At 43.1% G+C, this 26145-nt stretch overlaps 1 protein-coding gene and 1 long non-coding RNA gene across 16 annotated transcripts in view; one reads left to right on the forward strand and one right to left on the reverse strand.

Annotated features, from left to right (window-relative positions):
• by (focal adhesion protein tensin) overlaps positions 1 to 26145 on the reverse strand; it is a 309556-nt gene that overhangs the window by 51632 nt on the left and 231779 nt on the right. For 14 of the 15 annotated variants that reach the window (XM_076521246.1, XM_076521247.1, XM_076521245.1 and 11 more), the window contains 5 exons: positions 18638 to 18859; positions 17303 to 17466; positions 17069 to 17218; positions 12396 to 12693; positions 11562 to 11799 (listed from right to left, as the gene is read on the reverse strand). In XM_076521246.1, coding sequence (XP_076377361.1) covers positions 11562 to 11799; positions 12396 to 12693; positions 17069 to 17218; positions 17303 to 17466; positions 18638 to 18859 — 1072 coding nt within the window. Of the gene's footprint in view, positions 1 to 11561; positions 11800 to 12395; positions 12694 to 17068; positions 17219 to 17302; positions 17467 to 18637; positions 18860 to 20324; positions 20572 to 26145 lie in introns of those variants that run through there. The other variant, XM_076521257.1, reaches the window with a different exon arrangement.
• LOC117224996 (uncharacterized) lies at positions 20743 to 24810 on the forward strand. The gene is made up of 2 exons (XR_004491390.2): positions 20743 to 21139; positions 23965 to 24810. It is a non-coding gene; the product is annotated as an uncharacterized LOC117224996 (long non-coding RNA).

Consider the following 26145-nt stretch of genomic DNA (forward strand, 5'->3'; position numbering starts at 1 on the left):
ATCCATGGTAGTTTCATTCAGAAGAAAAATTTTTCGACGTTTTTAGAGACGTTTCAATTTGTACTATCTCTGCGTATTTATAAGAAGCCTTACGTCTTCAATCGTTCATCTACTGCGTCGTACAAAAGAATCGTAGGGGAAAAAAGATAACAGCATATGAAAGTAGAGAATTCAAACTTTAAAACCAGTCTAAATTCATCGCCGTACGATTATGTTTAACAAAGTTATACCGGCTCGAAGGTCAGCAATTTACGGAGATCAAGGAATGCTTTCTAAAGCCACTTTCGCGATTACGCTAACGTAATCAGACTGCTTGACACATTACTCACAGAAGTAGAAGATTAAGGAAAACACGAGACAGAAGGAAAGAAGTAGTTAAATGACTGACCAGTTGGCGACGTGGCAAGGTTTCCTAGGATCGCCGTCGCTCGGCCCCTTATTCGACACTTGGAACCGACTTCGGAGACTGCGATCGGATTGCACAAACGAAGCCTGATATATGGCGGAAACAATGTTCACCTCGACGGGTCGGCGTAAACGTAAACACAGAATCTCGCGCACAATTGGCCGTCCGAGGATCGGAGATCGGTCTGGTCGACGTGGTCGGCGTCGAATCGCGCGAAAACTATTAAACTCGGCCCCGTCCCTACGCGTCCCGACGCCAAGAATAGACCTAAGTCCGCCCCACCATCGGAACCACCTTCTCGCGCTGGTTCTATAGATTTTCGTCCCTCTTAACACGAAACTCGTTTTCAGAGCGCTAATTATGGCGGCTAACGAGATTCTGCGATTCACCGGAACTATTCCTTAAATTGTCTTCGAAAAATTCGAACTTCTATAGCTAATTTCTTTAAAATCTTCTTGTCTTATCTACATCTTAAATCTTCTCTGTTTTCAATCGTATCGATCTCCCGAAAATCACCCTAACGTTCGGACTAAAGTGAATTCAAATACATGCAGAAGGAAAAGTAATTTATGATCTATTTAATAAAAATGATTTATATTTTTATGAACGTACGTATTATACATGTGTGGAATTTATGGGTCTTCGATGAGTTTTTGGCGCCATTTTTGACGACGTTTTATTCTGAGCTATTTATCTATATGTTATACAATTATATCATAGATGTTAAAATTATGTTATGGAAGCCTAAAAGGTAATTAAAATAATAAGATTGTAACAATTGAACGAACTGAATTTATTATTTGGACGTATTATCATCAAATGTATGACACTCGATCAATGTAACCCTAAATTTACTCACAACACTATACGGTAACTTTTCCCTAATTTTACTTCAATTTGTAAACGAAAAGGAACAATTTGGGAAGAGGAGATACGATTTTATTCGACTCTTGAACCACGTTTTTTCTACAGTTGTTGACAATCGGCAACTATAAAAATAATCCGCGAGGCTCGAATAATCGTATCACCATTTCCCAAATTATCCATTTTTGTTTACAAGCTGAATGAACATTAGGAAGAATTTATCGTAGCTGGCGCGAGAGTTAAACGAAGCAGATGGCTTCACAAGAGTCCGCAAACAGTCGATTATTAATCGGTTGACTTTTCATCAGTTTCTCGCTCGATATTCACTGCCCTTTCCACGTCAGAGTTTATCGCGTGCGCGCAGATGCGCTGAAAGGGAATCGTTTTCTATAAATTCGAGAGGAATCCGAGCGGAAGGCGTTTAACGATCGTTTCCTCTTCCGCGTAGCACGCCGAGAACGATACCAAGATCGATGCGTCTCTTTCGAAGACGAAAACGCCTCGCCGGGCTGCGCCAAGAGAAATATACGCGCGAGGAAAGGAACGTTATGAAGAGAAAAATGAAGACGGTCGAAAGGAAACCTCATAAAAATCTCGGTGGAAGAGATAGCGGCGAAAGATTGTCGAAGCTCTGCCTTTCTCTCTGGTAGATCCTAAAGCAGAGGATCCGCTAACCTTTTGATACATTTTTGGATTAATATTCGCATTAATATTCGGACACCTTTCGAAACGGAATAATTTTTCTCGAATTGAATGAAGTAACTTGAATTTTTTGGAGATGTGTTAGTGAGTCCACTAACTTGTGAGTCCACTAAATTTTCCATTTCTATCATTCGGAATGACAAATAAATATAAAAGGCTCGCGTTTTCTAAGTTTTTTATCTGAATCTGTGAGGAAAATTTTAAAAATGCGTTTTGTAGATCTCTGCGACTTATTGTATGTGCATACTGATCATTTTATCCAAATACAATTTTTGCAATTTGATCGAACCAATTGCAATTTCTTAAAAAATATTTGTGGACATTGCTTAGTAGTCTCTCTAACATCTCTAAAATATACAAGTCATTTCGTCCACTTTTGAATTAATTATTGCGTTTTGAAAGTACTCTGGGATCTTGGGAAGAAAACAGGGGACTGCACTCGGGAATCCCCTAACATAATCCCCAACATAATCTCTAACACAACTCAACATAATCCAACCTAACCTGAGTGATTAGATTGTTCTAAGTATAGCGAAATAACTGATTAGTAGGCTTGCCAGTAAAAACAATGTTAAATCTGACTGAAATTCTGTCCCTTTGTCATGAATATTTCAGCTGTCATAATTGTACGCGCACAATAGATGCAACATTTCTTTTACTCTAGGAAACGATCGCAATAAAAACACGTTCGAATCGTTGCAATTGTGAAGAAAATGTGTCAACATGGCGTTGAAAATATTCTGTAGACCCAATGAAAATCCCACGATCTAAAGTGACCGAGAAAATCAACTGGATTCAGCCCGAAGAAATCCGCGGAAAGTGTTTGCATCGCTCGACAGAGTCGGCGTCTTAATTGAATCGGTGATTACCGTATCCGTCGGTGTCTTTTCAGCGGGATCCAGGCTGGCAGAAAGGGTGGAGGAAGAATAGCGGAAGATAAGGGATGCAAGGGTACGAGGAAATGAAAGAGGACAGACGGTAATAATCGCCCGCGGCGCGAAAAACACTGTTCCAAAGAGCTCGCCGCGCCGTTTCCGCCCGGAGCTGCTTGATTCAAGGGGCGTGCTCTTAATTTTAGATTTCCACGTTGCCATAAGCCAGCAACCCGTTCTCCCTTCGTCACCCCCGGAACCCCGTCCCGACGGCGGCCCGAGTTCGCTACGAGAAATTGATAGAGCAGATGTAATAAAACTTCGCGGGGCAAGCGCTGCCGACACTTAGAAAACAAATCCTGAAGAGTGCTCAGCACCCCCAGCAGCGTTTCAAGGAAATAAAAACGACTCTGTTGAATCGGGGAAGAGACTTCCGGTGAATGGAGCACTTCTCCGGGAAATAAATACTGCGGGAACTATGCCCGAGGAAAACATCGTCCTTCTTCGATCACCTCGAAAACAAACTGCGAACCGGTACGCTTTACTTTTGATGTGATAGACGAACAGGATGTCGAAATGAATAGAAATCTGGTGCACAGTGTGCTCGAGATGCGAGCCACGTGATCTGCAATATTTCTGGGCAGTCGGCATTTTTTGAGAAACGGGAGAATCGCCATTTCGAAACCGTGACGACTGGACTGTCGGTCTTTATGGAAAATATTAATTTATTACATCGGTTGCAAGATACAGAAACCAAATAAAAATTGCTTATTGCACATAATCACTTTAATAAGTTGAAACTAATGCATGAACATTCGTAAACATTTTTAATCTGTCTGAAGCTTTAAATGGAGCCTACTCATTTTTATCATAAATGGATTAAATCTATAAAAATCTATTGATCCAGCGATAAAGAAAGTCATGTAATTGGGATAATAAATTTGAAAAATCAATAGTGCTACGTTTAGACATGTATGCAAAAATTAGAGGGCTCTAAATGATTCGCAGAACGTCTCTGATCATGCGAAGATATACGAATTAATTAATATACTAATTCACAACGCAATGAACTAATTTGGAGACATGAAGATCGACATTGCTCCGATAGAAACATTTTTGAAAATATGTAAAACAATGTTTGGACACGTTGCGAAAATCTTGCAGACTCTCGATGGTCCGCGAAGTAAGCTCGAAACATTTCCGAAACGGCCCGGTCCGGAACAAGCGGGGAATAGGACGAGAACTGCGTTCGAAGAAGCAAAAGTAGATAGTCTTCGCCGAAATAAATAAAGAAGCCCGGGAGCACCCTTGTCCCGAGACGTCGTAAAAAATATTGCCGCGGCCCGAGATGATTTACGAAATGACTTGGGGAGAATGGGAATTCTTCGGGGGAAGACAGTTTCCCGGGTAACTTTTTATCAGCTCCCCTCCCCACGCCGTAAAAATGTGTAAAAGGCGAGAACTGTGTGTTTGAAGACGTAATAAGAAATACCGACAGTTCTCGATGGCGCGGAAAACGAGTTGGAAACAACGAAGATTCATTAGGCGAGAAGAGTTCCCTGCTCGTCCGGCGCGGAAACTTTTCCCGGCGGCCGGAAGAGCGCGTAGCTCGTCGGCTTGTTAAAGTCGATCGTTCGTGAAGAACGCCGCCCGTGGAATCTTATTTTCTATCGCGTGGGTGCGACGTGTGGGTTCCTGAGTTGCGTACTGCGATCATGGATCGGAGCACGGGTTCGTTATACTTCCTAGTGCGAGGCAAATTGCAAGACAACGTTCCTGGAACATCGTTTCGCGGTCGAACGTGCCCGGGAAGTAGAAACTGACGTTCATGGTCAGACTCGTGGTGAACGTTTGCACTTTAATTGGCCTTTAAACGGCCGTACAGTGATCGTCCCGTGTCTCAGGGATGAATCGAATCGAAGGACAACGTTCGAGAAAATTCATTTCGCGATGAAATTTTTTGGGGACGGCTGAAAAGTGACGTTCATCTTAATCAGCCCTCGAAAGGGAGAAACAATGTTCCTTGTTGCATTTTCTCTTATGTCGGATAAACGGAAGGAGAACGTTTCTGAGAAATTATATCTTAACGAAACTTGTTATGGAAGCGGAAAATGTTGACCAAAGATCAGATTCGCTAATGCATTATACATTAATCGACCATCGAAAGTGACAAACGATGTTCTCTATATCTTCTGTTGTAAGACAGATTGGAAGATAATGTTCCTGGAAAATTGTTCCGTCGTATTGGTTGTCGAAGTAGAAAATGTCGTTCGTGATCAGACATTTATGTATATTCACACCGTAATCCGTCTTTAGAAATTAAACACAGGGATTGTTAAATTCTCGGAGGTAAAATAAATCACAAGACAATGATCGCATAAATTTATTCTGAAAGCACACTTATACAAGAAGCAGAGAATTCCGTTCATGGTCGGACCCAATCTAAATGCATCCACAAATGTAAAGGTTACATAAAATTGCAACTATTACTTCAACGAAACAATTTCGATACCGTCGAACAACGAAGGAAATTCCTGGCAATTATTTCTTCCCGTCAAACAACAACGATGATGCAACAACACAAATGCTTCGTAGGGTGATAGTTAGGGTGATGTTGTTATATAGTTGCGCTGGAAGTGCTGTATCCTGGATTGGCAGTGTCCCATTCCCCGTAAACACGCGAAGTTCCCGGCCCGATGGTCATTGAGCGAGCCCGATGGGGCGATTCGTGATAGTCTGCCGACCATAATCGTGGCCGTGTCTCGTAGCCTCGATTTCCCCGGGCCGAATTCCGACCTACGTTAAACGAAACGTAGCGAACGGCCGCCCACGCGACTCCTTGCCCGGTTGGTTCACCGAACCGTTTCGAGCATTCGGAACGGGTTGCGTCACCGCGACCCGTCCGTCAAAAGCCGGGGGAAAAAAGAAACGGGCGGCCGACGAGACTCCCGACTCAATTCGTTTCGTTAACGATCGGCCCGCGCTTCCAATAAAGCTTCTGACCCAAATTGGCCGCGATAGTTCGAGCCGCGTTGATGTGGCTCGATCGGGAGACCCAAAGATGGAATCCACGGAGAAAATAGACAACATTGTAATTCACCGCGTCCCACAAATTTTGTGGACCTCGAACGACCTACAGAATCACCGCGATTGGAGAAAGATACTTCGGGGGTTGGATTTTCCAGTGTTGCATTTGCCGAATACTTTTGGAAATGGATAGGGGATCGAAGAATATTTTAGAAAAATTGTGTGGGCGGTTTAAATGATTTTGAGAATTATTTTGGTAGAATGTAGATACTTTAGGGGTTGGATTTTTAGCTTGCTCATTATATAACTATAGCATAGTTATATTATTTATATTATATTATATATAGATTAATAATATAAATATAATAACATAGATTATATTATTATTTATATTATATTATATAGATATATTATATAGATTATATCAATATAATATTATACTATTGTATATTATTTTATAATATATTATTATTATATATATAATTTACATTTATATATATAACATTAGTAGTTATATAATGCTATATAATCATTATAATAGCAATAATAACTATTATTATTATTGCTATATTATTGCTAATTCCAGCTCGAGCTCAAGGGATTAAAATATATTTCATAAAAATTGTAAAGATCTTAAATTATCTGTGAAATAATTCTTATTGAAGCAAAATGTTTTCACGGTTAGAACCTTCAATATTACATTTGTCGAGTGACATACTTTTCCTTAAAATTAAATATAGAGAAGAACAATATTTTATAAAAATTCCACAGACCATAAATGATCTACAGAATCCTTCTGATAACAAGAAAATATTTTAAAGATTAGCTTCCCAGTGTTCCACGTACCAAATGACGTATTTCTTTCTCAAATAAATAGTGGTTTGAAGAATATTTTTAAGGATGTGAAAACAGACATTATTTATAGTCTTCGGAGCGTGATAGATATTGCAGGGACTCCGAACGATCTATAGAACGATCCCGACAGAGAAAGGATACTACTTTCAGGGTTCATTTTCCCAGCAGAACTTTAAAGTTGCAGAGAGAAAATGAGAATATGAGGAATCGGCGATAATTAACGACATATTCGTGAGAATAGAATCGAGTCTATGGGATCCACGAGGAAATAGCGACGAGGAGGCCCGCATATGGAGGCGAGATGGGTTGGGCCGATTGCACATCGAACGGATTGACCGCCGACGATGACCTCTTGGGTGTGACCGAATCGAAATCAATTCCGACGAGCCTTTTTCCAGGACAGAAAGAACGGAAACTATCGCTGTCAGTCAGGATACCTGGATTGTACCTTGCGACGCCCGGCATTCTTCATGCTATCGACAAGCCACGTCAACCACCGACGACTGTTTTTCGTTTCTGATTTTTGTTTCCGACAGCTGGTGGCAGAATTGTCCGATGCGATCGCGTTTGATGGGCCCGATGCACGCTGCACGGTCAAAATGTTTTGGCCAAAAACGTGGACTGTAAATAGTGACTTTAAGATTTACTCTAATTATACAATCGAGAAGATTGATTATGATATAAGGTATCTACAAAGTAGATGTATTCTGTTACTGATCAGACCGTTTCGAAAAATACCTAACATTCGATTAAATATTCGATCGATCAAAAGTTAATGATCAGACCGTTTCGAAAAATATCTAATATTCGATTAAATATTCGATCGATCAAAAGTTAATGATCAGACCGTTTCGAAAAATATCTAATATTCGATTAAATATTCGATCAATCAAAAGTTACTGATCAGACCGTTTAGAAAAATATCTAATATTCGATTAAATATTCGATCAATCAAAAGTTACTGATCAGACCGTTTAGAAAAATATCTAATATTCGATTAAATGTTCGATCGATCAAAAATTACTGAACAGACCGTTTCGACAAATATCTAATATTCAATTAAATATTCGATCGATCAAAAGTCTTCAGTTCGAGGCAAATGTTTTCAGTTCGTTTACTTCTATTATAACGAAAAGAGTAAAAAATGTAAAGAATGTACAAAGTAGAAGATTCCAGCAATAATGATATTACTCGAAAAACTCTCTATTTATTAAACGCTGCATCAATCAGCAGGAGATAAACCCGTTCGCGTTCCTCCACTAAAATAAATCAAAACGTCGGTTAAAAAGTTTCTCATAGAGAAATATAGAGTACACAAAGTACATGATCCGGTTAATGATCAGACGATCCAGAAAAATTCTCGAACACGAAATTGAACGTAAAAAAAAAGATTGAAATATCGATGATAAAATTGCTCATGGGAAAATGTGAGAACCATAGAAAATAGATAACCCTGCGAACGATCAAACGACCCAGAAAAATTCTCCAACGCGAAATTAAACGATCCACCAGTTGGAAATAAATTAAAACATCATAAAATTGCTTACGTGGAAATAACGAGAACCATCTCAAGTAGATAATCCAGCCAGTGATCAGACCACTCCGGAAAATTCTCCAAGACGAAATTAAACGCTCTACCACTCAGCAGGAAATAAATCAAGACGTCCATTATAAAATTGTGAAATATAAAGAACCCGCAAAGTAGATAATCCCACTAGCGATCAGACCACAGAAAAATTCTCCACAAACCGAATTAAAAGCTCTTCCAATCAACAGGGAATAATTCAAAACATCGCCCACCGAACCGTACAAATCGCTCATGGAAAAAATAGGGGAGCACGCGAAGTAGATAATCCAGCCAATGGTCAGACCGGCCCGGGAAGTTCTTGAACGCGAGATTAAACGTTCCGGCAATCAGCAGGAAATGAATTCGTTCCCCGTTATCCAACTGGAAAACGCTTCGCCGTGAAATTCTCCGTGACGCGTCGGCCAGGCCAGAAGCGTGAACCGCCATAAATCTGGCGCGGCGATGCGCGTAAACAGAGTACCTCGGACCCTTTAAAGATGACCGTCACAAGCATATAGAGTTGCACAGTGGTTTTGATAGGCCGCCCGGGGCAAATCGAACGCTAGAAGCCGGCTTCTTCTCGGAGCTTCGGACCTTGCGCACCCATCGACCTTTGATCTATTTCCGGCGTGGCGGCGTGTCGCCGCGATAAACCGGCTTGCCAGCACGTATTTCCGGCGGCGTTAGTCAGCCGGTTTAAATGCGCCGCGTTAACCACCGGATTTTCAGCCCCCTCGGCAACCCTTCCTCGCCGGGCGGCTGTATTTCTGACTGGTTCTCACCGACGGATCGAGGTTAATTGGCTACCATTAGGACGGGAATTAGCGCGAATTAGTCCCCGGCGGACGAGGCCCGTCGCCGGTCGAGTTTCGAGCTATCAGTTAATTAATCGCGTGCGCGCGAGAAACTTAAACCGCGCCGAAAAAATAAAACAACGAAGCTCGCGGCCGCAGAAAGCTCTCGCACGAACGGACGGACGGCGGCCATTAATCTTCGTCGCGCGTCGTTTCTCGACCAGAGTCCGGGATATCCATTATGATAGTCGGACACGGGCTAACGTGGAAATCACCGCGATTCCGCCGCGCGGCGTCCCGTTTCTTTTCGGCGGTCCTCCCCCCCGATTCATCATCGTCAGGGGCCTCTCTCTAACACTGACCTCCCGGTAACCCGATCTAATACGACGACGTAGCAATTGCACCAAATTGGACGGTCGCGTTGTAATCTACTCTAATCTAAGTTAATCGAGCGCCGCCTCGTTCAGCCCGCGGACTCCCAGAAGCGATTATTAATGGGACGAGCTTCTTGAAATTCTTCGGACAGTAGGACGACGTGGAATAATGGGTATCATCGATCAGAAATCGCAGGTGATCGGCGGCGAACGTGACGTGGAACAGGGAGCGGCTAATTCTAATTTCAGTCCGGTGATCGCAATTTAACCAGAATTCCGGATGTATACAGGGTGTTCCAGAATTATGTTAACTCCTGGAGGGAGGAGATTTCTAAGGTCGTTTGAAGTAACTCTTTCCTTGGCGAAAATGCAATCCGCGGCTTCGTTTGCGAGTTATTAAGGAAAAACAGTGACCAATGAGAGACGAGCGCGCGGAGCGCTAGGCGGCCGAGCCAATCAGCGGAACCAGGCTTCAACCGCTCGGTGACTGGACCGCCTAGCGTCAGCCGAGCTCGTTTCTCCATTGGTCAGTGTTTTTCGTTGATAACTCGTAAACGAAGCCGCGGATTGCATTTTCGCTAAGGAAAAAGTTTTTTCAAATGACCTCAGGAATCATCCTTTTCCTTGTGTTAACACAATTATGGGATTCTCTGTATAGTCACACGTCATAGGCTGTTTACATAAGTAACATAGGCTGTTTACAGTTGACATAAACGTGTTGACTTCACCTACGAAGTATCCACAGCCACGATCACAATTTCGACTAATTTACTGCTGTCTACTGATCGTAATTTACCAACGATACCGAATTCTTCATGTCATAATCTATTTAGTCAGATCAGGGACCAAGACTCTGATATAGCAGATGACAAAGTATTGCACTTGTAGGGCAGGTGCTGCATAACAGATACCAACTGGTAGCTTCCAACCAATGCACATTACCCACAAAGCTTCTGAAGAACAAAGTGTCGATTAACCTATTGCTGTCCACTGATCGTGATTGCCGCGGACACGAGATAGCTGACGTCTAAAGCTGTTGAGTCAGTCATGGTCTAGGACCCTGATACAGCAGATGACATAACTCCTCGCGCTAGAGGGACAGGTGCTACTTAGTAGGCATGAAATAACAGCTTCCAGTTAGTGCACATCAACCATAAAGTAAGTATCTAACGAACGAAGTGTTGATTAACTTATCACCGTCTACCGATTGTAATTAACGTGGATAAGGAAGTCGCCGATGTCAAAAGCTGTTGAGTCTGCTATCGTCTAGGACCTTGTTCCAGCGGATGACATAAAATCTCGTACTCGAGGGACAGGTGCTATTTAACGAGGCGCCAACTGACAGTTTATAACTAATTTATATCAACTGAAAAGTATCTACTGTCATAGCGCCAATTAGCCTATTATCGTCATCAAGCATTGCACTTGTGGGGTAGGTGTTACTTAAAAGGTGCGAACAGTTTCTAAGTTGCAGGGCTTAGGAAAAATAGATTTTTTAAATAGCAAACTGACTGTAAATAATTTCATCTTGTGTAGTGCAGAATTTGACAAATGAAATTTGTCATTTTTACAAATATATGTAATTCATAATTATAATTATAAATAATAATAATTATTATTATATATATAATAATATATAGCAATAATAGTATAGTATAATAGTATACATACTAATATAATAATAATAATTTATAAATGATTATAATGCTTTATAAATTATAATGTATATAATAATAATATATAGTATATTATAGTATCATATACATAATATAATATAATAATATATACTATTATATATGTTATAATATATATATAATAGTATAACAATAATAATTTATAAATGATTATAATGCTTTATAAATTACAATAATAATTCAGTAAAAAAACTACATAATATTCACATGTAACTACTAATTCAAAAAAGGTTTATTCGCCAAATTCTATATTACACAAAAGGATAAAAATATTTACACTATATTCACTATCTCAAATATCCATTTTTCGTCAAACCTGCGAATCGTTGCACGTCGACTACAAAGTGTCCAACGATCGAAGCACCGATTACCACCGAATCTACGATCAATCAATAAGATTACTCACCGTCGTCGCTGATTTCGAGATTCGTGTAGCTGTCCCAGTGCAAGATGGGATCGTGATGAGCCGAGGTGTGCGGCACAGCGGGCGTAGGCGCCGGAATAGGGCCGTCCTGGCGTTTAGCGTCCGTGGCGAAGTAGAGAGTGACCACGCTGTCCGGAGGACATCTAGGATCGTCGCAGGCAACGTCCAGCTCGGACCGAGGGAAGGACACCACATTCTCCGTAATTACGCAGGTATGGAACTGCGGGAACAACGGGCTCTGAGAGACCGATCGCGATATACAAACGTGTAACGATCGCGTTTTACGTAATCGCGATGCCCCGAGCGGTCCCACGTGTAACGAGACACGGAAAGCAGATACCATCTCGGTAATTACATGGTTCTCGGATTCTGGGCCGATTGACGTACCCGAACGGCTGCTGTTCGATTCATAAAATACCTGCGACGTCGCGGGGGAAAAAAAGCGTGTCGGTCTGGAAAGAATACGGATCACTGATCGGGACCCGTTCGTTCGTTCCCGGCGAACGTACCGGTACAAGGAATTATCGAGCGAACAGTTGGGACGTATTTTCGAAATGCGAGATACGTGTTCCGTGACGGTTCCGTGGGGCGTGTTCTGCGATCCTTCAAACAGGCTATTCTTGTTCCTTAATGCTAAAGCTACCGTGACGGTGAAAAAATGTCGGTAACAAATATGCGAACCGCGGCAAAAGATTGATGAAGTTGAAGCCTGCAGCGATTCGCGTTCCGGGTTCTGCAGCCGGCTTGCCCGCAGAACTTCTCCTTAATTGGAGAATCTACAGTTCGGTTTAATTGCTCTCGGAACGATCGTCTTACCTGAAGAGAGAACATGACTTCCCGGCTCTGCTTCGAGTACACCCTGTGGTAACATTTCACCAGAATGTCGCCCCGCAGTCGCAGACCGCCGAGGTTCACCGTGAACTCTCGAGCGTTCGTCACTGAGTAGAGGTCCGAGGTGTAGACCGGAGTGAGTCCTTCGTAGACCTTGAGGAACGCTCGGCAGCCGGTCGGCTCGAACAGAGGCACCCCGAGGACCGTGAGGTGCGTCAGATAGAGAGGTGACTGGCTGATTCTTAAGGAGCCAGAGAGCAGCCCGCTGAAGTACTTGATGTACCTGCAAGCAAAAGAACGGTTCAACCAATGCCCCCCTTGTGATCCCCCTGATTGGATAACAACGATGACAGGGCATGCCACCGGAAGAGCCGAAGCCTCTCAGTCCCGTGTCCCAGAATTCCACTATAGAACGTGACACCGAGAAGCAATTAAAGCCGCGACGTTTCTCAGGAAACGTTTATGTTCGCCGGGTCAAGGTGAGCCGAGCTTTTCACAATGGGCATCCACTTTCGTCACGAACCACGCGGCGATGGCTGTTCGCGCACGCAACTCCCATGGCTGTGAAAGAACCGGCCAGTTTTGTGGTTAATAGATTGCAGCGCGATGTAATTTTTTTGCAGTTTTCTATTTCGGTAATTTTGCCGAGTAGAATGGTGACTCTTGGACATTTTGCAAATTCGTAGGCCTTTTCGGAGGTGAAATAATTTTCTTTCGCGAACGAGACCAAAGTGATCTTGAAGTACGAAATCTACCCTTTCCAACGAGCTTAAGAACGTGAAGCTACGATTTTCCGGCGCTATTTTATGGCTATTTGGATTAAAGGTGAGCCATCAAGAGTTGAGCACCAAACCGTGAAGCATAAATACAACAAAATTCGATGAACTTTAAAGCGCTGCAACTTTGACGGAAATGGTTCCATCGCGATGAAGTTGAACTCATTTTAAAGGGTGAAATCTATACTTTCAAAGCACTTTATTTTTGTAGAGGTCGAGTGGTCATGCTATTGCCATCCGAAGTTTTTGTAACAATGTCCGATTTTGATCAAAAATTCAAATTTGCAGCCATGTGTGAAACGCGAAAAATTTTCTTCGCAAAAAACACCGAAACCTTTTTAAAGAGTGAAATCTCCCCTTTCCAACGAGCTCAAGAACGTGGAGCTACGATTTTTCGATGCGATTTTACGGCTATCTGAATTAAAAGCGTACCATCAAGAGTTGGGCACCAAACCGTGAAGCATAAATTCAACAAAATTCGATGAACTTTAAAGCGCTGCAACTTTGACGGAAATGGTTCCATCGCGTTGAAATTGAACTCATTTTAATGGGTGAAATCTAAACTTTCAAATCACTTTATTTTTGGGAAGGTAGAGTTGCCATGCTATTACCATCCGAAGTTTTTGCAACAATGTCCGATTTTGATAAAGAATTCAACTTTGCGTACGTGTGTAAACTGCAAAAAATTTTTTTCGCCGACCACATCAAATCAGTTTTAAAGGGTGAAATGTCCCCTTTCCAACGAGCTAACAAACTTCGTGCTATAATTTTCTGGTGCTATTTTCTGACCGTTTGAATGAAGAGTGTGCCACAGCAGTCGAACATTAGGCGTGTGCCTCAAATGCAATTTGACGAAATTCAGAAGGCTGTAACTTTGCTTCAAATGATCGCATCTTGATGGTTCTTAGCTCATTTTAAAGGGTGAAGTCTGCACTTTCGACCTGTTTTAGTCTTCCTGTGATATAATTTTCGTGCTTATCCTAGCAACGTGTTAAACAAACACGGTCGTATTCGCACGACCTTTCATAGTTAAAATTAATTTTAATTTTAAAATAATTATTATCTATTAAACTTGTAAAATATTTTCAACTTCACGTACGTAATAAATAAACTACAGATTTGTATGCAGAATAAAAATGCTGTGCACCGATTATTAAAAAAAGAAACAAAATATCAAGACCCTACGTGCTCTAATAACTCGACTGGATTCAAAACAATACACTGACATCCCAAATTCTTCTAATAATTCCATTACCTTAAACTGTTACTACTGCATAAAATCTGCAGCCTGGGTATACAAATTTCATTGCACTATTCTGCATTTCATCCATTCGCGCCGTGACCTTTTCGTCTGGCCACAGCAGTCCCGTTCCCCTTCCGCTGGGTCTCTGCCAGAGCGCAGACAATGAAGAGGTATGAAGAGGTTCGCGAGGAGATTGTTCCAGCCTCGATCAGCCTAAGGCCGATCGTCGGATGTAGGCGCTCGGTGTCGATTAATTCGACGGCTTGTAATACACAAGCGAAACACGGAAGAGAGTGGACGCGGAACGAGCGGGTTCCCTCGGTACCTGTCGATTATGCGGCATCGTGATCTCGCTCGGCCGTAATTTCGCGGGCTGGCTCACGAATCCTCGCGTGTCGCTCGTAACGAAGCAGATAGGATCTGCTCTCGGCTGACCGATCCCGGGCTAATGAAAAAAACCTGTTCCCGGTGGCACCTAAGGTGTGCGGTTGGTTATGCGAGTCGCGCCGCTTTGAAACGGGCCAGAGAGAGACTCTTCCCCGCGAGCCGATAATGGATTCATACGTTCCAGCTCGGCCACGCTAACGACATGCTAATGCTCGCCGCTCGTCGAATTAATGGCGGGTAGCTCGGATCGGCCGGGTACGCGACTAGGAAGAGCGAAGACGGCGACGACGCCTAGGGGGGATCCACCTCGTATAAGGACAGGCCTCGATGGGGCACCATTACGATCCGCGCTCCCGTCAACCGACGAAAACTAAGCGTGAAGGGTGTGCTACGGATCGACAGCGTGTAATAGGCGCCGCGAGATCGTTCGCCTCGAATGGATCGCCAAGGTGGACGGGGTCTGCCTACGAGACTCGGGTTTATGGGGTTATTTCTCCGCGATTTTTTGGCCGGCCGGGAACTTGTCGCGGATTATCGGACGCTCGCATGCGCCGGGATTACGGCGTCCCAGACGTCCAGATGCGCGATCATTGATTTACGGAAAATCTGTGCGAGTGTGGGATTATTTTTGTTAATTGAAGTGTGCATGTGCTACTTTTATCGGCGGAGTTTTTGAGTATGCGATGAGCGAGAGAAGTGAGGGTCGACGATCGAATCATAATTGAGAAATTAGAGGCCATTGGAATCTTCATGTGTCAAAATTGTGTGTATAAATAAATACACTAGATATTATACATTTTTGCATTAGAGTGCACTTCTTCGTTCTCAGTGCGATAAATCTGCGAGAAAAAATCGTACATCAACTTTTTTATACTCGTTGCAAAGACAACGCTTCGCTCTTTAATTCCATGTCAATTTCAATGAACAGAAAAATTTTTTCGCCTCTGTGAACACGTTTGAATCTGGCAGATTTTCTACCAATCGTATTCAAGGTGTCTTCACTTCCCAAGCTGCTGCGAGGTACAGACATTTTTTCGAAAGAAATGAATTCAGTAGAATGAAAGCGTACACTTCACGCTTTAAAATGAGTCTGGTTTCATTACTACACGATTTTTCGTCTCAAAGTTATCGCGCTATAAATATCGACTAATTAGTCTCCAGGTCACGAGAACACTAACCCCACCATGCCGACCGAGTAGCTGAACGTCGAGGTGGGGAGAGCGACCTTGAACAGGCAATACTGCTGATTGCAGGACTGTCGGCCAGATCTGAATAATTTGATGCGAGCTAAGGGAGTGCAGCTTGACTAAACAATTAACGCAGCGACGACACGTGGCAGTAAACTTGACGCTCGACCGATTGGACAGCCAAGGCTAGAATTGCACGACGCATACTGGTTCATACGATCCATTCTATTCGTGAGAATCGTTATACAATCTCACGATACAGGTAATGATAGTGTGCAACGTTTCCGGAACGAGGTCTGCTATTTCGAACGCTTCGGCTAATTAATGAAGTCTGACATTGTGACTCGGTAACTCCTTAGACTGCAACAATGCTTTACGAGATTTCCTTCGTTCTGAAATTTTATATAATCCAAGTCGTGGAATCGAAATGTAAGAAAATTTTTTAATTGAAATAAACATATGTTGTTTGATGAAGATGATAAAATAAGAGAACGTATGCTTTGATTAAGAAATCGATTCAATTATTTTTGATGAAAGATATGAAAGATTTCTTCTAGAATAAAATAATGTGAATCCGGTCATTTTGATTTGATTAGCTTCCAGAATGTGTTATTCTGCGCTGTGCCAGTAGCCTCGAAATTTCGCTAACCCTTTAAGACGGTTAAGGTCGCGTCTAAGGATGCACCGGAAACGCAGAGATCGATTCCGACGCGACCGCATCCGAGAAATAAGAGCGCGGCCTCGTAAACATCAATTTCTTTGAGCCCGCCAGCGGTCGGCACGCATACTAATTATGACATAACAGTTTACGTAACGCTGGAAACTGTAAGACCATCCGAACGGTCAGGTTTACGGTCAAACGATCGGCGATATGCTCGTTGCGTTAAAATAGGGACTGGCCGGTTCGCGTTAATAACTTGGCCGGTTGCACTGGTCGCGGCACAACCACGCTCGGGGACACTTTTCGCAGCAACGTGCGACCGGCTCTCGGCTAATAGGCGATAAACTGAATTTTATCGCGCTGCGCCGACGCGGCTAGTAAACGTCACGCTCTCGAGCGATTACCTTCGATGCGACGGGACCTGCAGGGATCCGATCTTGTCGTCCAGGAATCTCCTCATGGCGAACCTGTCCAGCGCCTGGTCGCGTCCTCCGCAGATGCTGCTGTAGTTCATGTACGCGGAGACTGCCACACCCAATCGCTCTTTGCTACCCCTGCGTCCGAAAGTGTTCGTGTTCGTTCAGGTAAATCGTTCATCCGAGGATCCGCGGACTTTTCAAGGCGACGATGATACTCACCTGGCGTGGAGAACCACGACGCGATTAGGCGCACCGTTCAGCCAGGAGTCCAGCTCCTTGCACAAGGCACACAACCTTTCCAAACTGGGCGCCAGACCTTGGGGCCAGCCTTCTTCTCTGGTGTTCGGCTCGCCGGGACGTCCTGGCGACGACAGGTTGAATATCTGCAAGTTAGGCCGCTTCGATCAGGCCCGGTCTTTTTATATTCGCGAATTTAACGCGTCCACTGACAGAAAGTCTCGTCAATTCGTGGCAGTTTAGGCTTTTCGAATTTTAGAAACGGTTCGGATTTGTGGTGAAAGTGGAAGTGATATTGTGAGACTTGGGAGGAAGGGTTATTCTTTGCGGAATATTGCCCGAAAATTGAAGACTTCATACAAGAGAGTGTACTACAAATATATTAATTAAGTAAATTAAGATCTGCTGCTTCGATTAGCTTAATACACTCGACTAAATAATATTAATAGGCAATTGTTATGACTAGACTGCGGTTTTTATGCATACAAAACTGAATAACTGCAGTTTGAAGTACCGAATAGATTAAAAGAATTAAAAAATATCAATGTATTATTTTTAATCCCCTAAGATTACTCAAAAAGAGAACAACTTTGTATTTTTTCTGTATTTATTACTTATAACTGCTGCAGACAATTTTATTAAAATTTTATTTATTCCGAAATTTTTATTCAATTTTAAATAAAACAATTTTATTTATTTCAAAATCCGCAGTCTACTTATTATCATACTCATACTCCGTGATCAGTTTAGCAAAACGTATTGTTAGCTACCTAATGTAACGTGAAGCGTTAATTATACGCGATCAGAATACTGTGTCGAACCGAGCATCGTTTTTTACCTCCGTCGAAACTGTGGTAACCGAGAAAGTCCTTTTCCCCATTTTCCTGTAACTTCGTCCCAGGCAATTAGGTGTCCCCGAACCCGAGGAACGTTTGATTACCCGTCCGCGGTGTAATTGGTGTTGCTATTACAAAACTTCGTAGCTGCTCCGTATTCAGAATAGTTTTAAAGACGACACCGGGGACTTGAACTTTCGCGAGAAGTTTCTTTCGTTCTACTCGAGTTGCCTCGCGTTTCCCGCGAACACTGCGAAAATGGCGGGTGCGGTAAACACACCGGTGGAACGCTACCGCAGCAGCTTAGGATTCAAGCGGACCGATCCCAGCGAGATCGAGACAACGGTTGTAACAGCATTGTGTAATCGAGTTAAAGGTTGCCCCGCGCCGGTAATCGTGGCGTCGTTCAATTTGCCGATCGTTATTCCATAAAAAGCGGTACGATTAAACGGCTATTAATTAATCGGTACCAGGTGCTCACCATATAATTATCGGCGTGTTTCCCTCGGAGCAGCGTGGTGGCATGTTCGAGCACTCCCTGGGCATCCTCCCTGTACCAAAGAGCGATGATCCTTTCCGTGACGTAACAGAGCTCCATCACTTCCGTCACGCGACCTCCGACCTTCCCCAAACCTGTCGTCGCCGCGTCCGCACCGACGCCCGGCGTCCTCGCGGGTGCCGTCGTCGACGAGGACGTCTGTATCTGCACAGCCAATTAACGCGCCAATTAAATTCCCGCATCCTCGCCCGGTTTGCAGTAATCGAGTTTTAACATTCCGACGTTCGATCCGGACGATCCAAGCGAGACCAAGCTTAAATCGTCCGGTTATTTTACAGTTTGGCAGGTCAATTTGTATAACTATAATACGACAAGACAATTTTTATCAATTTTTACTATATACGTGTTGCGATTTTTAATTGAAAACGATCTCGAATGTACGATTAAAACGATCGAAGTGAATCCAAGTTAACCCTTTGCGCTCGAAGCCACATTAACTGGAAAATTTAAATTAACTTTTTCGACTTATGGTATTTCCATTTTAATGACAAAGTGCATTTTATGCGTATGAAATTGAGTCTCGTGATTCATACAACAGTTAAACTTTTAACAATTCTTTATACCTAAGCTTTGATATTATAAAAATGATCGTGGAACGTGGTGCAACAATTTTAATGGTGCCTCAGAGTCACCATTCGAGCGCAAAGAATTAATAAATGGACAGAATGTTGCAAGATTAAATTTTACAGACACTTCGCACTTCGCTAGATTAATTTTTATAGCTGTGCAACGATAAAGCATTCTTACATGTCTTGACCATGAACATTTCAGCTTAATATACAGCAGCTTAATATTAATATATTATTAATATTAACACATTAATATATTAATTATTAATATTAATTATTACAGCAGCTTTAATGATAATGGTTTCTGTGCGTTCGTTAGGAACGATCCAAGCGAAACTAAATTACAGGAACGACAGATGCTGCGTAAATGACCGATAAACCAACAAAACAGCCCAAGCATAAGTTTCATATTCATTTAACACGTTGGCAAGATCACTTTCGTGCAATCGTGCAACGATGAAATGGCTGTTCGGAACTTGAAGAAGCAACACGTCTATTTTCGATTCAACAATTTTCAATCGTCGTGACTCCGGCGATTTAGTTCAACGATTGGCTCTCCGCGTGGCATAACATTACAGCACGGTTCGACTACACAATTAAGCGTTTATCCGAGCACCAATTTTCATATCGATGAACAGTTCACGGATTTTACTACGCGACGAGTTCCCGGAGCCGCGGAACGACGGCGCGCTATTAATTTTCGCGAGGGGACACTGCGAGACAGCTTTCCCTGCTTCGGCAAACCGAACGGGAACAAAGCGAAAGCTATCCTCGGAGAAGATCCGAAATAATTCCACGTTCCGGCACATAATTCATCCCCGTTTTTAAAGTCATAAACGAAGCCGGGGGAAGTCGTTTACAACCCTCCCCCTCCCGACCACTTTCACCACCCGGAATAACCAATTCCTGGCACTTCGAACTGCTCGGCGGCCTCATTAAAGAAACAATAAATTATTCATCGAGCCGTCGCGAGCGGAGCTTACGAGGACCGAGTCAAGAATAGCAGAAAGTCTCTCTCTTTCTCTCGAGCGAGAGTGAACCTTGGAGTACTTCGGCGCGTAGAGGATCCTGACGACGATCTTGTCCGGCATGGCGGCGCCCGTTCAGGAGGATCCTTATCGGAGCGAATCGACATGAAATCCTGGCGCTTGGACGCGGCCGCCGCGTTTATCCTGGCAGAGGAGTCGGTTTACGGGAAGAGGACCTAGCCGACGGGATAACAGACTGCCGGGTATTGTGTTTCTTCAGCTGCGCCAGTCGTCGCCGTGCTCGAGGTTACCCAGTGGTCGCCGGTCTTGTCCGACGGCTGTACTGCGTTTCTTCTTCGTTCACCTGACGTCCAACAGGCTTCTCCCACCAAAGCCGGCTACTCGCTGGCCAGCGATATCTGCATCTGAATGATGCAACGAATTCGTCCAGGCTAGGCGGCGCGACTTCCAGACCAAGTCACGCTCGTCGTTAGACGCGAGGCGCATTAGCGCGCGGCAACGTTCGCGAATCACTATGGAGAACGCGATAACTCCTGTGCGTGAGTAATTCGACTTCAAGGGCGACGAGGAAGTACCGACGGATTTGAATAGCACGATTGTTGGACAACTGCGTCGCGGATTCGCTCCGCTCTTGGACGATCGAATCTCGTCTTCCGCCGATCGTTAGCGCGAAATGGGGAGACCTCGGTGGGGAAATTGATGGTTGGCGGATGATTTTTGTGGGGATGACGGTGATTTTCTCTATGAGGGAAATTCGATGTTTGCCGAAGGGTGTTGAATAGTTGGGAAACTTGTGATGGCTGAGGATTCTTTTTGAGACAATGATCTTCTTATTCGAGGAAAATTGCAGTTTTACCGGAGGAGAGGTAAATATTTGGGAAATTTGTCTGTATATTGGGTGATGATATTTTTGGAGAAGATGCAACAATTTCTCTCTAATTCGCGTACAGATTGCGCACAAGAATGGACAATTTGGGAAGAGGAGAAAAGATTATTCGAGCCTTGCGTTTCATTTTTATAGTTGTCGACAAGCCGCAAGACACGAATAATCGTATCTTCACTTCCCAAATTGTCCTCTTTTGTGCGCAATCTGAGCGCGAATTAGGGAGAAATTTCTGTAATGTGTTCTCCGCGAGGGAAATTCAATTCTTGCTGCGCGAGTGACGAATACGTGGCAAACTTATGTGTCCGTTGGCAGAAGATCTTTACGGAGAAGATACTGTTCTCTGCGAGGAAGATTCCAGTTTTACTGTGGGCGAGATAGATGCTTCGGTGACTCGGGTGTATATCGGGGGATATTTTTTGGGAGAATAATGTGTTCGAGGAAAGTTCAATTTATGTTATGGAGATAAAAGGTAGTTGGGAAACTGGTGTGTGTTCGTAGGAAGACTATTTTTGTGAGGGGAATAATGTTACGTGCGAGGAGAATCGATTTTTTGCTGCGGGGGAGATGAAGTCTTCCTAATTGACGCTCGGATTGTGCACAAAAATGAACAATTTGGAAAGAGGAGATACAATCATCGAGTCTTGCGGTTCGTTTTTACAGTTACCGATTGTCGACAATTATAAAAACGAGAGCAAGGCGCGAATAATCGTATCTCTTCTTCCCAAATTGTCAATTTTTACAATCTGAGCGTCGGTTAGAGAGAATCGCAATCATGTAAACGGTAAACGATTAAACATGAGAAGGATGAAGATTGAAATCGACTCGAAGATTGAATTCGATTCTACTTCACAGTGCTTCAGTATATCTAAAAAGTATCATTTGCTGGATAAATGAGAAACTGTCGTGAGATCGTTGGCGGATGATCTTTGCGAGGAAAATCGTAATTCGATGATGCCAGCGATCAGCGTTTAAATTTCCGTAGTCAACTTGTCGATCGATGACATCGCCACACAATTAGTTCAAAATCGAACGCAGCAGGGCCACTGTGCAGCGGCTCGTAATAATTTAACGGGACGAGTCGGAGACACGGGTCCCGTAACGCATCAGCCATCAGAGAAAGAGAAAGAGAAAGAGAAAGAAAGAGAGAGAGAGAGAGAGAGAGAGAGAGAGAGAAAGAGAGAGAGGGAAGCGGTCATGAAGATTCAGCTGCACACCGCGGGTGATACTCATACCTTTGGCAAAAATGCGGCTCGTCAGACGATATTACGACTTATTCGCGCGTGACGTCTGACAAATGCCCGCGAATATCCCGGCGCCCTGTCTCCGGAGGAGAGCACCGGCTTCCACGGAAAGATCGGATAGGCAAAGGACCCCCTGGGACCCCTCCGGATCCTAAGCAAGCGTGAGAAATGCGAAGGACACGGCGACGGCGTGGCGGGCAGTCCCGGCTTCCAAGGAACGACAGCTGCGGTAGGACCGTCGGCCAGCGTAATAGCAATTTCACACGTGAGCCTAACGCTGCGAGGGATTTACGGCCGTAGCGGACCGCGACGTACGAGCAGACCGGAGCTCTGGGCTGCACCCGCGAGCACCAGCCTGCCGCGTTATGATCCTATAAACGTATTTTTAGAGCCTCTCTCTCTCCCGCTCTTTCTCCCCCTCTCTTGCTCTCTCTCTCCCTTTTTCGCCCTAACTTCGTCCTACTCCGCTGGCCCGCCTCTTTTCGCCTGTGCCCCACCGGCAGCCTTTTTTTACACCCGCAGAGGTCGTTAAATTTTCAATTTGCGACGGCGACACGCGTGGGCGGATTGCGCCCCGCGATTCGGCGGGGTGGGAAAATCGGGGAAGGGTGAGCGACGATGGGAACCGGGACGCCGCGCCGCTTCGGCTTGGAAATTGGAGCCTTGAGAGGATGGGGAGGGCCGAATATTTAGCAGGAGCTTGGGCTAGGCCGTGATTTTTGTGCGGCGATTTACGACGTTGCAGGCGGTGTTGGGAAAGATTTTATTCGAACGACCAATAAAAGATTGAGACCAACGAATAACATTTTATACTCGACGCTGTTGAATAAGTATTCAATCGAGTTCGAATTTGCCTCGATACAAATTTGTCCGCGTACAATTTTATTCGAATAAGAATTCGTTCGAATATGGAATTATTCGAATAAATGGATAGAATGGTTTACGACGAATTATTCGAATAAATGGACAGAATAGTTTACGACGAATTATTCGAATAAATGGATAGAATAGTTTACGATGAATTATTCGAATGAATGAATAGAATAGTTTCCGACGAATTATTCGAATAAATGGATAGAATAGTTTACGATGAATTATTCGAATGAATGAATAGAATAGTTTCCGACGAATTATTCGAATAAATGGATAGAATAGTTTCCGACGAATTATTCGAATAAATGAGTAGAATAGTTTACAACGAATTATTCGAATAAATGAATAGAATATTTTACGACAGATTATTCGAATAAATGGATATGATAGTTTGCAATGAATTATTCGAATATATGGATAGAATAATTTACGACGAATTATTCGAATAAATGAATACAATAGTTTACGACGAATTATTCGAATAAATGAGTAGAACAATTTACGACGAATTATTCGAATAAATGAATAGAATAGTTTACGACGAATTATTCAAATAAATGGATAGAATAATTTACGACGGAATATTCGAATAAAATATTGGACTCAAATGAATTTTTATTCGGATAGTTATCTTACAATTAGACCAATGTTTATTCGATACAATCCTAATAATGTCGAACTCTGGTTGCAGGAAAATATGTTCGAGTGTGGTACAAGCGGGGTATTAATGTGTGTCGTGGGAAATTTCTGGTTTATTGTGGAGATCCTAGTCCGAGGATGCGATGTGAACACGGTAATTATTGGCGAGTGTACTTAGAGGCACCGAAAGGCATTGAAAGGGTGCGGAGAGCGTCGCGACAGCAACGGCAATTATCGTTAATACGCGTAATTGCCGTAGCTAACTTCTCATTCGAAGTATGGAACCAAGTGGGAGTGGGCTTTATCGTTATCGACTTCTTTCTGGTGGACGTGTGCTGTAGTCGTTGGTCGCACAGTGTAAATTCTGATAGAATGTTGGCGAAGATCGAATTCTACACTTTTTAGACATTTTGGTTATTTTTGCAGAAGGTTCGATTTTCGCATTAATTCATATTCAGCGATCTCTGACAAGCGGGAGAAATTTTTTCCTAGAATAAAGCTGCCGCGACCTTGAAGCGTGGAATCTCCTCTTTCCAACGAGCTAAATAACGTCGAGCTATGATTTTTTGGCACCACTTTATGGCTGCTTGAATCAAAAGAGTGCCGCGGCAGCTAAATTCTGGTGATTCGAAGTTCGAGGCAGAAATAGAACGAAATTTGGCAAATTTCAAATGACTGTAACTTTGTTGAAAATTATTCTATCGCGTTGGCTCTTAGCTCATCTTAAAGGCTGAAGTTTTCCCTTTAACACTGTTCTAATTATTTTGAAATGACATCACTATGTCGTTATTAACGCATTTTTTGCTACAAAGATCAACTTGTACCTAAAACTTATGCTTGCGAACCTGTGGAAAGCACGAAAAATTTTTTCCTGAAATACAATTAAATTCGTAATGAAGCGTCAAGTTTCCTCTCTCCGAAAAGCCCAAAAACATCGGCCTACGATTTTTTCCCACTACTTTACAGCCATTCTAATCAGAGTGCTAATTTATAGTAAAAATAAGAAGGAATCCATAGAACTTCAATTATTCTGTATGTCGCAATAAAACAACTCGCTCAAAAAATCCAAACAAAACAGCTTCAATTATTTGCCCGGTTAGTTTGGTAACAGAGCTTCGACCTGGGGTCCATTTTCCCAGGAATCGCCGCAATCTAAGCCCGGCTAAGGGTCTCGCGAATACATTACATGGTCATCGTCGATATATTCGGATTATCTTGGTGCAACATCAGTCGACGCTGGCGCTGCTCACACGGTGCACCAGCTTACTGCCATTTTCACGACTAATTCTCGCCGGACGCGGCGTTAATGCCGGCCATGCCTTATACACTCGCGTATATTTCGAAAAAGGTCCGCTAATAAAGCACGCAGCGCTACCTCGAAAGCTGTCCAACGTCCCCTTTAATTCTCTGCTGGTGTTAGCCTTAATCCTCCCACGTGTTGCGTCCTCGGATCGTTATCTCGAGTAATCGTACTTAATAATACTAACAGTAACGTGTACTTATTACCCGGAGGAGAGTATAGGAGGTCCGCGGTTCCGCGCAAATTAATGAGATCCCGGGGCTTTTATTTCACGCTCGCGAACTTCTTTCCGCTCGCTTCCTTCTCGCTCGGACTTTAACTGCGATTTTAACCGATATTAACCCTTCGCGCTCGTACAATTTTCTCGGATCGGCTTCCGGCAATTAGAACGTATTCATTACGTACGTATTAATCGCTTACAAACTCGCGATGAAGATTTCGTTCATGATCCATTAAACGTGAACGTTAGTTTTAAAACGAAACGAAATTTGATGCTTCCGTTACCAAAATCTTGGGATGAAAATAAACCGAGAATAAAAGAATCGGAGAGAGAAGAATAAAAACAAGAATAAAACAAGAATAAAGACAAGAATAAAACAAGAATAAAAAATGTCTCGTTCTATCAGGGAGATAATAAAATAAATACGATGAAAATGTCATCGAAGAGAAGCTATAAATTCTCTATCATGCAATGCGTTACGATTTCAATCAATTGCATTCACAAAATAAATTCGATGTTCCTTACGTAAGCTGAAAGAAGATAAAAAAAATCGTGGTCGTCGCACACGTGTGACGCTGGCAACGAACGCGTTAAGAACGAAGAATTGCCAATCAAAGTAGCTGCAGAAGATGTTGTAATACAAAGTGTTAAATAGAATTTAGTATCAGGACCGTATCGATAAGAGAACGCGCGAAAAAAGAAGAATTTCGATG

Source organism: Megalopta genalis, chromosome 4 (genome assembly GCF_051020955.1).
Source record: "Megalopta genalis isolate 19385.01 chromosome 4, iyMegGena1_principal, whole genome shotgun sequence".
In the NCBI taxonomy this organism is placed as follows: domain Eukaryota; kingdom Metazoa; phylum Arthropoda; class Insecta; order Hymenoptera; family Halictidae; genus Megalopta; species Megalopta genalis.